At 42.5% G+C, this 15,864-nt stretch overlaps 1 protein-coding gene across 7 annotated transcripts in view; it reads right to left on the minus strand.

The window, feature by feature from the left end:
* The window catches only part of LOC144686695 (RNA-binding motif, single-stranded-interacting protein 1-like), a 637,597-nt gene that overhangs the window by 289,858 nt on the left and 331,875 nt on the right, over positions 1 to 15,864 (minus strand). For 2 of the 7 annotated variants that reach the window (XM_078552259.1, XM_078552255.1), the window contains exon 1: positions 15,152 to 15,415. The exons of 4 other annotated variants lie outside the window; for them this stretch is intronic. In XM_078552259.1, the coding sequence (XP_078408385.1) occupies positions 15,152 to 15,217 (66 nt within the window). In that variant the 5' untranslated portion in view covers positions 15,218 to 15,415. Of the gene's footprint in view, positions 1 to 15,151; positions 15,416 to 15,864 lie in introns of those variants that run through there. One more of the 7 variants, XM_078552251.1, reaches the window with a different exon arrangement.

Genomic DNA, 15,864 nt, shown 5'->3' on the forward strand with positions numbered 1-15,864 from the left:
AGTGCCACACAACACGACAGGGAGGTATCCTCAATGTGAAGGCAGGACTTCATCTCCATATTGACTGTGCAGGGGTCACTCCTACCAATACTGCCATAGACAGATGCATTTGTGGCAGGCAAGTTGGTGAGGATGAGGTCAAGTATGTTTTTCTCTCTTGTTGGTTCCTTCACCACCTGCAGACCCAGTCTAGCAGCTATGTCATTTAGGACTCAGCCAGCTCGGTCAGTAGTGGTGCTACCGAGCCACTCTTGGTGATGGACATTGAAATCCCACACCCAGAGTACATTCTATGCCCTTGCCATCCTCAGTGCTTCCTCCAAGTGATGCTCAACATGGAGGAGTACTGATTCATCAGCTGAGGGTGGGTGGTATGTGGTAATCAGCAGGAGGTTTCCTTGCCCATGTTTGACCTGATGCCATGAGACTTCATGGGGTCCGGAGTCAATGTTGAGGACTCCCGGGGCAACTCCCTCTTGACTGTAAATCACTGTGCCGCCACCTCTGCTGGGCCTGTCATGCCGGTGGGACAGGACATACCCAGGGATGGTGATGGTGGTGTCTATAAGGTATGATTCTGTGAGGATGGCTATGTCAGGTTGTTGCTTGACCAGTATGTGAGACAGCTCTCCCAATTTTGGCACTAGCCCCCAGATGCTAGTAAAGAGGACTTTGCAGGGTCAACAGGGCTGAGATTGCCATTGTCGTTTCCGGTGCCTATGTTGATGCCGGGTGGTCCGTCCAGTTTCATTCCTTTTTTGTTCCAACCGAGTGGTGGCTTGCTAGGCCATTTAAGAGTCAACCATGTTGCTGTGGGTCTGGAGTCACATGTAGGCCAGACCAGGTAAGGACGGCAGATTTCCTTCCCTGAAGGGCATTAATGAGCCAGATGGGTTTTTACAAAAATCTAAATGGTCATCATTAGATTTTTAATTCCAGATTTTTATTGAATTCAAATTCCACCATCTGCCATGGCAGGATTTGAACCCCAGTTCCCTAGACAATTACCCTGGGGCTTGGGATTACTAGTCCAGCGACAATATCAGTACGCCATCACTTCCCCCATCTTATCATTTACCTGGAACTTTAGAACATGTTACTTTCTCCAGTAGGATGATAGTCAAAATGTCCACTGCACAATCCTAAAGTCTGCCTATTAACAAAAACAACTCATATTTATATAACACCTTTAATGCAATGAAACATCCCATGGCCATTCACAGTATGACACAGCCACATAAGGAGATATTAGGTTGGATTACCGAAAGCTTGGTCAAAGACATAGGTTTTAAGGAGTGTCTTGAAGGAGGAAAGTAAGGTAAACAGGCAGAAAGCTATAGGGAGGAATTCTAGAGTTTGGTATTTAGGCAACTGAAGGCTCGGCTGCCAATAGTGGAGCAATTATAATTGGGAATACACAAGAGGCCCAAATTACAGGAGCACAGATATCTTGGACGTTTGTGGGATTGGAGGAATTTAGGGAGGTAGGGAGGGGAAAGGCAATGAGGATTTGAAACAAGGACAAGAATATTAAAATCAAGACATTTCTTGACCAGGAACCAATATAGGTCAGCAAGCTCAGGGGCAATATGGGAGCTGGTCTTGCTGTGAGACAGCAGAGTTTTGGATGACCTCAGGTTTACAGAGGGTAGAATGCAGGAGACCAGCCAGAAGTGCGTGGGAATAGTTGAATCTAGAGGTAACAAAGACATGGATGAGGGTTTCAATTGCAGATGGGCTTAGGCAGGGCGAAGTTAGAAGTAGGTGGAAAAGACAGTCTTAATGATGGCACTAATAATGAGGTCGGATGCTATCTCGGGATCAACTATGACACCAAGGTGTCAATGCCAAGATACCAAGGTATGCAGAAGCTTCTGTTGGAATAGTTTGCACTTCTACACAAAAATTGTGATTTTCCATTCTGTGCCTTTCATGATGATCTACCCATACAGTTACTGGGATCTAGTGGAATTTAAATAAACTTAGTATTTCAGTGAAAAGTGCAAGAACCCTCGTGATAGCTTAGTATCCCATTGACAATCAAAAAATGTCTTCAGCCAACACAACTCTGCATTCTAAAACTATATCCAAGCTACTGTGTATATCTTTCCTTACCTTCAAATGCCACCTCAAAATTTACTATTTTGACCACAGCTTTTGTTACAGCTCTAAGTCCTGCTCAGTTTACATCTCCTCCCCCACCACCCCCCACCTCTGCCACCACAACTCCAACAAAAAAGGGGCTTCTTGTGAAGTTTCACATTAAAGATACCATCAGCTTAATTTTGTCGTCCTATCACAGTGGCAGTAAATCGACTCAAATGCATACTGGTTGTGCTAACAGTCTGAGAATTGGTCCCTCCCCCTATTGTGTGAGCTACCTATTAACATATTTGTGCTATATTTCCTCTGTCGATTAGGATTATGTTTTCATCTATGCAGGGATATCTGATGCAGCTGCTTTTGTGCCTTAAAGTGAAACTTTAAACAGAAATTTTTAAACAAAGGAGCATTCTAGGTAAAAACGTTTTAAACCGAACAGTGAAATGTCTGAAGGAATGATCATCTTCAATTTCCCTTCATTGCTCTCTTCGGTTAGAGTGCCTTGGAGTTGATGTTAATGGAAGCTCAGCAAAATGTGGCTGCTATTCTCAATATGAGTGACACGCTTTTCAAAAGGTTGCTGTAAGAGCACACAGAGGTGGTAGAGTAGCTCTTAATGTGGTGTCCCTTGTGAGGGCAGCTGCACAGACTCTGAGGAAGTTTATCAAGTTAAGTGTACCCTGCATTTAACTGTAATGATAAAAAACATTGCCTCAAACAGCATCTTGAACACAGATGCATGATTATTACTTACAAATCTTTCAGCATGTTGCTATTATGAGAAAACCTATTTTGACAACAACTTGTATTTATATAGTGCTTTTAATGTAATAAAAACCCAGAGGTGTTTCACAAGAATGTTATCAAAAAATTGTGACAGAAAGCCACTTAGGGAGATATTAGGAGAAATGTCCAAAAGTTTGGTCAAAGAAAGAGGTAGATTTTAGAGAGAGGAATAGGAAGGGAATTTCAGGGCTTAGGTCCTGGGCAGTTGAAAGCATAGTCACCAATGGTGGGGGAATTAAAATCGTGAACACCAAGAGGACAGAATGGAGGGGCGCGGAGATCCCAGGATTTGTAGGGCTGGAGGAACTTCAGAGGTGGGGAGGGATAAAGCTATGGAGGAAGTTGAGTGCAAGGATGAGAAATTTAAAATTAAGGCATTGGTGAACTGTGAGCCAATGTTGATCAGTGAGCAATGGATAATGAGCTATCAGGACTTTGTGCGAGTTAGGATACAAGCAGTAGAGTTTTGGAATGAGCTCCAGTTTAAGGAGGTTGCAAGATGGGAGGCCATCTAAGAGTGTTGGAATAATTAGGTCTAGAAGCAATGAATGAGGGTTTTTAAAGCAAATTAGCAGAAGCAGGAGTGGAGTCAGGCAACGTTACAAAGGTGGAAGTGCTGTAGGCAGTCTTGGTGATGGAGCAGATATGAAAACTCATCTCAGGGTTGCAAATAATCTGGTTCAGCCTCACGACAGTTGTCAGGAAAAGAGATGGAGTCGAAAGGTTGCTTCACCTTCCATCTACTAAGGGAACCTTCAAAAGATTCCCACACATATCTGAAAACTTTGACACACTTGTGTAGCTTCCAACAACAGTTGTTTGCATACAGCATGCATCTTGTCTGCACTTCTCAAGAGTCAGCTTTTCACAAATGTGTTTCTGCTTGTAGGAGAAAGATATAATAGATGGGAGTAAAAAATAACTGGATGTGGTTTCTCATCCCTAACCACTCTGAAGGAAGTGATCCTAAATAGAGGAGGCACATATTCCATAAGGAAATAAGTTTAGGCCATACAGCATAATCTCGTCCTGCTCCAGTCTAATACCCATTATTAATGCTTATCTTATTCTCATTAATCACAACCTCAGGCACTTTTCTTTCCAAACCTTGCATGCATTGCAGTATCTCAGCGCATTATATGTTTTGTTAAAAACATGTGCTGCTGACACCAATGTAAACATTGTTCCTCTTTTGTTTCTAAAGGTGGCCCAGAGGACCCAGCAACATCAGCCACAGGAAAAGGTCATCCCAGCATTTTACAGTAGGCAGTCTCACTCACTTTATCTTTTGCAGGTACCAACACAAGCACAATGATACAAAAGCAAAATATTGCGGATGCTAGAAATCTGAAATAAAACAGAAAATGCTGGAAATCAGCAGGTCTGGCAGCAGCTGTGGAGAAAAAGTTAATGTTTCAGGTATAGTTTCATCACTGACAATATGATGTTCATACCAACAGTCCTATTTACTTCCAGACATCAGTTGACACAGTAATCACGCCTTTAAGAGTAAGTTACAACGTGTGTGATGTTTCAAGTGGGTGGTATACACCTGTTCCTTAGCAGAAACTGAACACCCTGTGGTTGGGTAATCATGACCTTACCGTCATGAGTAAGCCAACATTTATTAATTGATCTCATGTGCACCAGTGGCCTGAAGAATCTATAGTGGCATCATATGCTGTATATAACAATCTTAATTCCATTTCCATTCTCTTCTTTGCAAGAAGAGATGATATTTTATGCTGTCTCTTAACAATAGCCAAGGTAACATTGAGAATTCAATTATAATGGGGAAAGAAATTATACCTATGCTGCTCCACTCTGATACCATGTAATTCAAACATTCTGTATCATGTGACTGTAGACTTCTTAAGCAGTATTTGTTTGGTCATAGTAAATAACTACTTACTAGGCCTTTGTTTTGTCAGACTGCTTGACTAGCCTCTAGTCCCAAATGAGGCAAAATTTCCCACAATTAAACACTGAGAAGACTGATCACTGGTGTGGATTTTCACAAGGTCATGGAGAATCCTTGGAGACTCCAAAATGGCAGGCTGAACTCGAATTTGGAAGTCTCACCCCCATTTCTGATAGATCCTATTTTTGCTGGCAGGGGAAAAGGGATGGGGCATGATTCGTACAAGGGGAACCCAAACTCAGCTGGGCTATTTGAACTCAAGAGTTCAAACAGACCCCATTTTTGCTGTCGAAAGGGCCTTAATCCACAGTGTGGGAATGACAAATTTTTAGACTAGTTGTAAATGCTCTTGAAGAGTGGATAAGGTCTGTAGAACTGTCAAGCTGTGATGTTATTTAAATCCCCAGAGCTTTTAAAAAAAAACTGCCTGAGTCAGAGAGAGTTGAATAAAATCTGTTCAAGCAGCTACAATAGCTGTTTGTTGACCTTAACCCAAGGGCTATCATTATTAATGCTTGGCTACTTTCCACAACTAATCATTATCTCAGTAGGGGATCCAAAGTTCACAGTTTGATTGACAGTCCAAATAGGTTATTAAAGGACTAGCTGTCTTTGATGTAGGGTTATGAATACAAGTCGGTTTGTTTTAATATGGAATTAAGTATTTGAGGGGAAATAACTGTTTTAAATGGGCTTTCATGAATGGGAGTATGGCTCCAGAGGTCTGTCCATGGTGGATACTGGGTGAGTTGACATGGATGGTGTAAGGACAAAGGGTGGTGGTTGGGTTGGCATGAGTTGGCATGGGGGCTATAAGGGGCCATGGGGATGGGTGCTGTTCATGAGTTGGCATGGAGGAGCTGAGGGCCCATTGAGGGTGGATTGGGCATAGGTTGGCATGGAGGGTATGAGGGGCCACTGGGAGTGGGTGAAGGGGCATGGGCTGGTATGAGTTGGCATGGATGGGGCATGGGGAGTGGGGGGGTTGAGGGGTGAAGTTTAGAGGGCCTAATACAGTAAGGCCTCACTTAATGTTGACTCATCCAATGTTCTTTCACTTTAATAAAGTGGTATCAATATATCATTTAATGTCGACAGTTTCACTTTAATGTTGTTTGCCACTGACTTCCTTTTCTGTGGCCTGTCTGCTCACAAGATCTTTTCTGTAGTGTTTCCACCCTCGCCCTCAGTCCCTCTTCCTCCTGCTCCCAGCCTTGCCTCTCCCGGCCTTGCTAACACCCGCATTGCCGACTCCCAACCTTCTCTCTACCATCATTCCCAACTTTGTCTCTACCAGCATTCCCAACCTGGTCTCTACCAGCATTCCCTCTCCCCTTCTTGCTGACACCCAGCCTTGCTGACATTGCCCCGCCTTGCCGACTCACCCCCTCCCCAACCCCAACCCTTGCCAACCATGCCTCCCAGCCTCCGTTCTTACATTAGACCTCAGGGTCAGTTCTTTATTGGCTCCCAACTCTGACTCCTGGTTTGGCTCCTGAACTCGCACCAAGTCCTGGGCTCCATCTAGTGGCAGAAGTTGGTCAGTGCAGGTAGCTGCTAACTGCACTGACCAACTTCTGCCACTAGGGAGAGCCTGGTTAATCAAATGAACTGTGCACTGAAGTGAGTACAGGCACTAATTTTTTTAAACAAATTTACTTTTTATATTATATTTCTTTTGTATTTCATGATGTATTTTATTTTGCAAGTTATTTCAGCGAGGAATGCACAGTGCTGCACATGTATGGTACAGTATTCAACTTGTACATTGTTTTATTCTGGGCGAGAAATGTCTGAAGGAACCCGACTCTGGCTTTAACATTGATTCCTATGGGAGTCCATGATTCACTTAAAGTTGTTTCACTTAAAGTCTTCATTATCAGGAACACAACCACAACTTTGAGTAAGGACTTACTGTATTTAACGAAACAACTGAGATAACTCGCGAGTAAAAACCTGGGCTACTGTCTTCAGCCCCTGCCACAAACACTGTTCCCTAAACATCAGTTCCATCCGTCTCCTTGGCCACTATCTGAGAGTGTCAGATGGACATCAAATTGAGTCAAATGAAATTTTGGCAAGGGAATAAAGAAAGGGAACGAAAGAGAAAGTAATAAAAGCCAGAAAAGTTAAAAACTTAAAAAGAATCAGCAGAAGAAGAGGGCATTGTAATCCAGTGTGTTCAGGAACGGTTGTATTTTTATATTGGCCTTTAGAAGTTCATGAGGCAAATAGTGGGAAGTGGTGTTCCACAAAGATCGTTACTTTAAACACTGTTCACATTTACATCAACGATTTCACTCAGGGATACAACCTCTAGGAACAATTCACCACCTGCTGGAGTGAGATTTCACAGGTTCATTGGTCCCTTTCTCTAGGCCTCCAAGGTTGAGTGTCATGTTAGGACCATAAATTACATCATTGCCAGGGATGTCTATGACTAATAACAAGGCCTGAATGGCTGTGGCAGGAATAGTTCATAATGTGCAACTTAATCTGTAATTTGCAGAGAATTGAAACTCATGGCATGTCTCTTTTACTTCACAACTTGCTGGATTTTTAATAAATTAATAATGGGGAGTAACGTTGATGCATCCTTCTAATGATATGAGTTCTCAGCAATTTGTGGCCATTGGCTTTCACCTTCCAGCTATTTTTTAAAAAAATGCTTTTTGAAGTCCAACCCAATAGCAGCCCAGATTCCCAGTATTATTGCAGTTTATTTCTGATAATTAAATGAATCAAAACCGAAAGACTGTCTGATTTGGATGTGTATTGTCCAATCTATCAGTATATTTTGCCTTATTTTGGCGTTTTGGTATTTTATGAGAAGAATGCATCATATGTTTTCCTGGTTTTAAACAAGCCCCTTGAAAGGTCACTAATGCAAGAATTGTGCTTCCATAAACTACTGAAAATGTAACTACAAGCTCTTTTTCATTTTGTTCTTTTTTTATTATTTGTTCATGGTATGTGAGTGTACTGGCAAGGCCAGCATTTACACATCCCTAACTGCCTTTGAGAAGGTGCTGAGTCAGAAGAACAAGGGCGGCAGGTACATGGGAATAACACCACCATCAAGCTTCCCTCCAAGTCACACACCATCCTGACTTGGAAATATATCTTCATTTCTTCATCGTCATTGAGTCAAAATCCTGGAACTCCCTCTCTAATAGCACAGAGTATACCTAAGCTACATATGAGTCAAAAAACCCAACAAAACAAGAAGAGTTTGCAATTACTTTTTGATACTAAAATACAGCAACTGTAAATTGTTCCATCATTTACTGTAAAGAAGTTTGAAAAAAGGAATGAAACCAGACAGACCACCCGGCATCGACCTAGGTGCTGGATATGACAGCAGCAAACTCAGCCCTGTCAACCCTGCAAAGTCCTCCTTACTAACATCTGGAGGCTTGTGCCAAAATTGGGAGGGCTGTCTCACAGACTAGTCAAGCAAGAGCCTGATATAGTCATACTCACAGAGACCCAGCCACCACCACAACTAGTCCTGGGTATGTCCTGTCCCACAGGAAGAAACTGACAGTGGCAAGGGCACAGAAATGTACTCTGGGTGGGGGACTTCAATGTCCAGGATCAAGAGTTGCTCAGTAGCACCACTGCCAGCTGAGCTGGCTGAGTCCTAAAGGACATGGCTGCTAGACTGGGTCTGCGGCATGTGATGAGGGAACCAACAAGAGGGAAAGACAGGCTTGATCTCACCCTCACCAATCTGTCACAGATGCATCTGCCCATGTCAGTATCAGTAGGAGCAACCACTGCATAGTCCTTGTGGAGAGTAAGTCCCAACAACACATTGAGGATACCCTCCACCTTGTGTAGTACTATCACTGTGCTAAATGGCAGTGATTTTGAACAGATCTAGCAACTCAAAACTGGGCATCCATCAGGCGCTTTGGCCATCAACAGCAGCAGAATTGTATTAAACCACTAAGATAAAAGCAAAATACTGCGGATGCTAAAAATCTAGAACAAAAACAAAAATACCTGGAAAAACTCAGCAGGTCGGACGGCATCTGCGGAGAGGAATACAGTTAATGTTTCAAGTCCAAATGACTCTTCATCAGAACTAAGGAAAAATAGGAAAGAGGTGAAATATAAGCTGGTTTAAGGGGGGGTGGGTGGGACAGGTAGAGCTGGATAGAGGGCCAGTGATAGGTGGAGATTGCCAAAAGATGTCATAGACAAAAGAGCAAAGAGGTGTTGACGGTGGTGATATTAGCTAAGAAATGTGCTAATGGGGACATTAAAGGTGGAAAGCAGGACGAGCAAGGGACAGATAGCCCTAGTGGGGGTGGGGTGGGGGGGAAATCGAAATAGGCGAAAAGGTAGAGATAAAACAATGGATGGAAATACATTTAAAAATAATGGAAATAGGTGGGAAAAGAAAAATATATATAAATTATAGGAAAAAGGGGGATCTGAAAGGGGGTGGGGAAGGAGGAGAGAGTTCATGGCCTAAAGTTGTTGAACTCAATATTCAGTCTGGAAGGCTGTAAAGTACATAGTCGGAAGATGAGGTGCTGTTCCTCCAGTTTGCGTTGAGCTTCACTGGAACATTGCAGCAGGCCAAGGACGGACATGTGGGCATGAGAGCAGGGTGGAGTGTTGAAATGGCAAGCGACTAACTCCCCAAAGCCGGTCCACCATCTACAAGGTTCAAATCAGGAATGTAATGGAATCCTCTCCACTTGCCTGGATGAGTACAGCTCCAATTGCATTCAAGAAACTTGACAACATCCAGGACGAGGCAACTGGCTTAATTGGCACCCCATCCACCACCTTAAAACATTGACTCCCTCCACCATTGACGCACAGTGGCAGCAGTGTGCACCATCTATAAGATGCAGTGCAGCAACTCACCAAGGTTCCTTTTGACAGCAACCTCTACGACCTCGAAGGACAAGGGCAGCAGATGCATGGGAACACCACCACCAGGAAGTTCCCTTCGAAGCCACACAACAGGCAGACTTAGAAATATACCATCCTTCCTTCACAGTCGCCTGGTCAAAATCCTGGAACTCCCTTCTTTATAGCATTGTGGGTCTAACTACACCAGATGGACTGCAGTGCTCAAGAAAGCAGCTCTAGGGTTGGGCAATAAATGCTGGCCTAGCCAGGGATACCCACATCCCATGAAAGAGTTAATAAAAAGTCAAATGATGATAAGGACACAGACACAATTATACACCTATTCACCAAGGCTTCAAACGTTAGGATGGAACAATTGAGACTTGTACGACAATTAAGGCTTCTGTAAAATACAGGAACATTACTGTGGCATGTCGCAATAGATTTCTGTTTCGCTGTATTTTATCGTCACACTGTCACCATACAAAGAATCACTTTAATCAGAATGTATATTACCTCCTTAAAAGTAAAATTTAGAGTAGCGTTGAAAGGTACTGACTCAAACAAAAGAAAAAAAGACTTGCACTTACAGAGCACTTTTCATGACCAGTGCACATCTCAAAGCATTTTACAGCTAATGAAACACTTTCAAAATGTAGTCACTGTTGTAATGTAGGAAATGTCTCAGCCAAATTGCACACAGCAAACTCCTGCAAACAGCAATGTGATAATGACCAGATCATCCGTTTTCATGACGTTGTTTGAGGGATAAATATTAGCCAAGACACCAGGGATAACTTTTTGGTTCTTCTTCGAAAGAGTGCCACGGGAATGTTTTACATCCACCCAATAAGCAAACAGGGCCTCGGTTTAACTTTTCATCAGAAAGATGGCACCTCAGATAGTGCAGCGCTCTCTCTGCACCGGAGTGTCAGCCTTGATTTTTGTGCTCAAGTCCTGGAGTAGGACTTGAATCCAGAATCTTGTGACTCAGAGGTGAGAGAACTACCAGTTGAGCCATGACTGATACACAGGGAAAACAAAAATGCCATGAAAACTTTTATATCGATCTAAAACAACCTCAGTTTAACATCTCATTCGGGGAGACGATGGCGTAGTGGTATTGTCAATGGATAAGAAATCCAAAGACCCAGGCTAATTTTCTGGGGGCATGGGTTCCAATCTCACCATGGCAGCAGGTGGAATTTGAATTCAGTTGATAAAAATCTGGAATATAAAGCTAGTCCCAGTAATGATCACCATGGAACTATCATCTAATGTTATAAAAAGCTATCTTGTTCATTAATGCCCTTTCAGGAAGGAAAATCTGCCATCCTTACCTGGTCTGGCCTACATGTGATTCAAGACCCACAGTAACGTAGTTGACTCTTAACTGCCCTCTGAAATGGCCTAGAAAGCCATTCAGTTCAAGGGCAATTAGGGATGAGCAACAAATGCTGGTCTTATCAGTGGCGCCCACTTTGCATGAAAGGATAAAGAAAAAAAGATTCAAAAGATAAAACTTCTTACAATGCAGCACACCTTCAGTGTTGCACTGAAGTGTCAACCTAGATTATGTGCTCAAATCTTTGGACTGGCACTAACACCTAAAAAATGATTGTAACATGGGGGGCAGACTTTCATGTTGAGCGCTGAATGAGCATGATATAGGCAGTGCACCCACAGTACCTACCCAATGTGGTAGTAGGGAGGCCCAAGCCAGGTTAAGAACCTATTTCCTAGAGGCACCAAACTTGTATATCGCTTCAGCTCATCAGTCCGGTGAGAAGGAAATATCAGCCAGCTACTGCATGTAGCCAGCCAGCAGGTAACATCAATTGAGAGGGACAGGAACAGGCCAGCAATCAGCCAGAAAGCTTTTGTCGGGCCCAGAGGAGTACCAATGCCCCAAAAAATATGGCTTTTTTCGAGAGGCCTCTAACAGTCCATTTAAGGGCCTCTCAACATCTAGAGAAAGTGGCACTGACATACAACATTCACCCATATCTCCTTAAAAGTTGTAATCAGGGTCCTACTTGCATACTTAAATATTCTCCTGTCTTGTTTCGACCCTAAGTGGTGGGTACCAATGACGTTCAACAGCCAGTTGTCTGTTTTTCTGGCAAGAAACAGGCAACAGCTATTGAACGCCTCCTCCTTACTAATAGTTTCAATCAAAAGGCCGTTCATCCATTGAGCTGACCTATCTACAGTATTTCCTTGGTATATTTCTGTATATTTCTAATCATCTTGTAGCCCATGTGTTGTCAAAAACATGTTTAATTCTTTCTTAAACGCATTGGGCAGAATTTCACGGCCCCGTCGTAGCAGGCACTGTGCCGTAAAATGCGGCGAGCCATTCAAAAGTCCACTGACTTTGGCAGGACCGTAAAATCCTGCCATCATAAAATTCCGCCAATGAAGGTTATCTGTTCTACCAGCCATGCCCACAGATTGTACTATACTTACCACCCTTTTAGCAAAAACACTCCCCCTGCACTTCCTATTTTCTTTTGTTCTTAATTTGTAATTATGACTGCTTGTGGTTAAATTCTGGACATGGCAGAAGAATTTACTTGGATCCTATTTGTGCAAATGTTTCTTAATTTTTAGCACATTATATCACCGCTACTACCCCAGCTGAGCTCATAGGCCAACACAGGCCATATATTGACACTGGGCGTTTCCCGTTTCTATCAGCCAAACTTTACGAGCTCTTTGGGGAAAGGCTGGGAGGCAGGAAGGCTCACAGGAAGGCATTGGACAGCAGACCTGATGTATTCCCGCCAGCATGTCATTTTGCCTGCAGCGGAAAGGATGGCAGATGAGCTTCCCACTTCGAGCAAAACTGAGACAATTAAGGGCCACTTCCTGCCTCCAGAGGGATTTTGCCAGTGACTCGGGGGCCTTTTGCTGCGTGGGGAGTCTTTCCAGTAAAACCTGATGGCTTCTGAGCAGACTCCAGGGTAGGCGAGGGTGGGGAGTGGGAAAGAGACTCCTTTTTGGGCATCCATAATCCACAAAGGGGCCCACAGTGACAACTGATACTCCTACGGTAATGGCATTGCTTGTCCACCACGAATAGGGCCCCCGCCCTCCACTCCCCCAACCCCACAATCACCGGGGCCTAACCTGCCAAGTCCTGGACCTCCAACCCTACTTACCCCTCTTCAAGGGCACTGACCATCAATACACCCTCATCCTATTGGTGCAGTCCCAGAAATGACCACCACTGGCAGTGGTGATGCTGAGCTGCTTTCCCTCCAATTGAGCCGGCAGCTCTTGGGGCTGCCGAAGGAAGGTCAGCTCCCGCTTTTGGCTCCAGTGGCACGACATCTGCTGCCTCTGCAAAATCTGGCCTATATTTTAGTAACATATCACACAGTTCAACAACTCAGGGATGTCTATTGTTCCTTATCTAGGTGCGTTAATATAATTCACAAGTGTAGAACCAGCAATTTCAGGAATTAACATAACAATAAAATCCAGTTTAGGGTCTGAATCTGGAGGATATGCAAGTGTCAAACCCCACAGCTCGTCCATGAAGAGCTTTCGTGAATAATGAAGGGCTACAGTGAATTAGATCCACGAGCATGCTCCAAAGCTAGTCCAGAGGCAAGGAATGATTTCCTGGGTCATAAAAGACTGAAATAAATGACATTCACCAGCCTGGTAATGCCAACCACAGGTACTGGACAGAGGTAAGAAACACAAAATTTGTCAACTACTAGCGTGAACCATTACTCAGAAAAAGAATTTTTAAAAAATCATTCCAATCACCAGCATTTGGCATGAGAAAAACACCATATACAAATATCACTTAGTTTTTTTGAGACTGGAGTATCTGAATCCAGTTCAAAATTAATGCACATCTGGATATCCAAGTTACCTAAGTTCAGCCTAACCTGAGCACAGTTTTCCGTTGAAAGGAATTGGAATAGCTAGCTGCAGTGTGCCTTTTTTGCAGTTTATAATCTCTACATTTCTGTTTTGTAACACCAAGAACTGGTAAATAGTTTCAGGTTTGTATCTAAATACTAGATTTTGCCATTATTGATTTTTGAACTGACTTATTTTTATAAATTGATCTGAATTGTTTCTGCCCCACACATTACAACAGGTATGTTTACAGTATATCCAAACATCATAGATGCAGATCGATTACAATAAATTCAAAAACATTTACAGCTGTACGGAATTTTGTATTTGATGCCTAACAATAATGGTCAAATGATACACAAGAGTAAAATACCACTTAAATGATAATAATGGAAATATAAAGGAGGGAAAACAGTACAAATAAAATGTAAATGTGCAGTTCTTTTACAATTGAAATGTAGGAAATATTCACTACATATCAAAGAAAAACTGCACTCCATTTATTACACTCCATATTAAACCTTTTCCATGTCTCTGGATGGACTGAACAGACTAGCACTGCTGTTCTGTTGAGTGGCTGAATCCCTTTTTTTTATGCCACTTCTGACAGAGCATGAAGAGTAATACACAGCAAATGGGGAGACGGTGGCATTGTGGTAATGTCACTAGACTAGTAATCCAGAGGCCCAGATTAATGGCCTAGGGACATGGGTTCAAAACCTACCACACCAGCTGGTGGAATATAAATTCAATGAATAAATCTGGAATATAAAGCTAGTCTCAACAGTAGTCGCCATGAAACAATCATCAATTGTTGTAAAAACCCATCTGGCTCATTTATTTCCTTCAGGGAAGAAAATCTGCTGTCCTTACCTGGTCTGGCCTGCATGTGACTCCAGACCCACAACAATGTGGCCTTAAATGGCCTAGCATGCCACTCAATTCAAGGGTTATTAAGGATGAACAACAATTGCTGGCCTTGCCTGCAACACCCACATCCCATGAAAGAATTTTTAAAAAATCCTAGAAGGTTATTTTGGGAAGAAAACAATACAGCCACTGCCTCAGGGAAAGCCAGGCTTCTTCATGTAATTCTGGAAATTATGTGCAATCTTTATAAATGTGCAATATGGAACGTTTAAAATAAACCATCTGCCCACTCTGAATTAAGAGCAGATTATTGCATCCACAGCAAAAAAAAGACTCAAAACTAAAAATCAAATACATTACAAAAGAGAAATAGTTCAGTATTTTTACTACATTTTAAATTATTTACCCATCATAAGAACTAATACCACATGCATGTTACACACTTAAAATGTGAAAACGAACATAAATTTTAAAAGACCAGAGTCATGAAAAGATGTTGGCCTGGTTACTATTCTAAGAATTATGCTGCTGGGAACATTACAAGACTTCCTTTGATGACTGCCTGAGCTCCTGCAACTTCCTTCTCGGTCATTTCCTTAATTTAAAAAATATTTCCCCAGCTTACAGGGCTACCTCCTTATCTATCATAGATAGAGTATCAAAACACACAATCAACAATTCACTGAATAGCACAGCTAATGCAAAAAGCTTTGTATTTACCTTTTTAGCTTGCTGTACAGGGCGAGAGCGAGGGCCAAACCCCATCTGTGGCATGGAAAGCAGCATCTTTACAGTCCTTTGGTGCCACACAATCAAGTCACACGAGTAAGATTATGTTGCACAGGAAGCAAGCCTCAAACAGCAAATCTGCAAATCAGCCTGTTTGTGGGGGAGCACCACATAACTCACTGCTGTGCAGAGAGAGTTACTGGCAGATCAGTCAGTAGGCCTGAGTTTTGGGAGGAGTCTGAAAAACCACAGGGCAGAGGGAGGAGGCAAACCGAGATCACGTTGATGAATGAATGGCATTTTGCCTCGGGCTCCCATGTCTCTATAGGGTGCAGCAAGTAAGCCAGAAAAGAATAAAAACAGATTTCTTTGAATTTGCTATGAAAGCTGTCAATACAAACATTCTCTTCTATTGATTTTCTTTTTAAAAAATTGAAAAGAAAAGGACAAATAGCACAACAATTTATAGACGACTTTGTGCAGCAATCAGGAACACACAAAGTGCTTGTTTGTACACTGAAGTTATATCTGTATAAAATAAATGGAATGGCAAATCACCAACTTTTTATACATATACTGGAGAAGTAAATGTTTCAGTATGATACAGTATATGAGTACTTGGTGCATTCCTAAAACAAGTGTCATCAACACATTTATATAATTTTCAGGATGCAAACTTAAAGTTGAGTATAAAGCATGATGTA

This window comes from Cetorhinus maximus, chromosome 11 (genome assembly GCF_964194155.1).
Source record: "Cetorhinus maximus chromosome 11, sCetMax3.hap1.1, whole genome shotgun sequence".
Taxonomy (NCBI): Eukaryota; Metazoa; Chordata; class Chondrichthyes; order Lamniformes; family Cetorhinidae; genus Cetorhinus; species Cetorhinus maximus.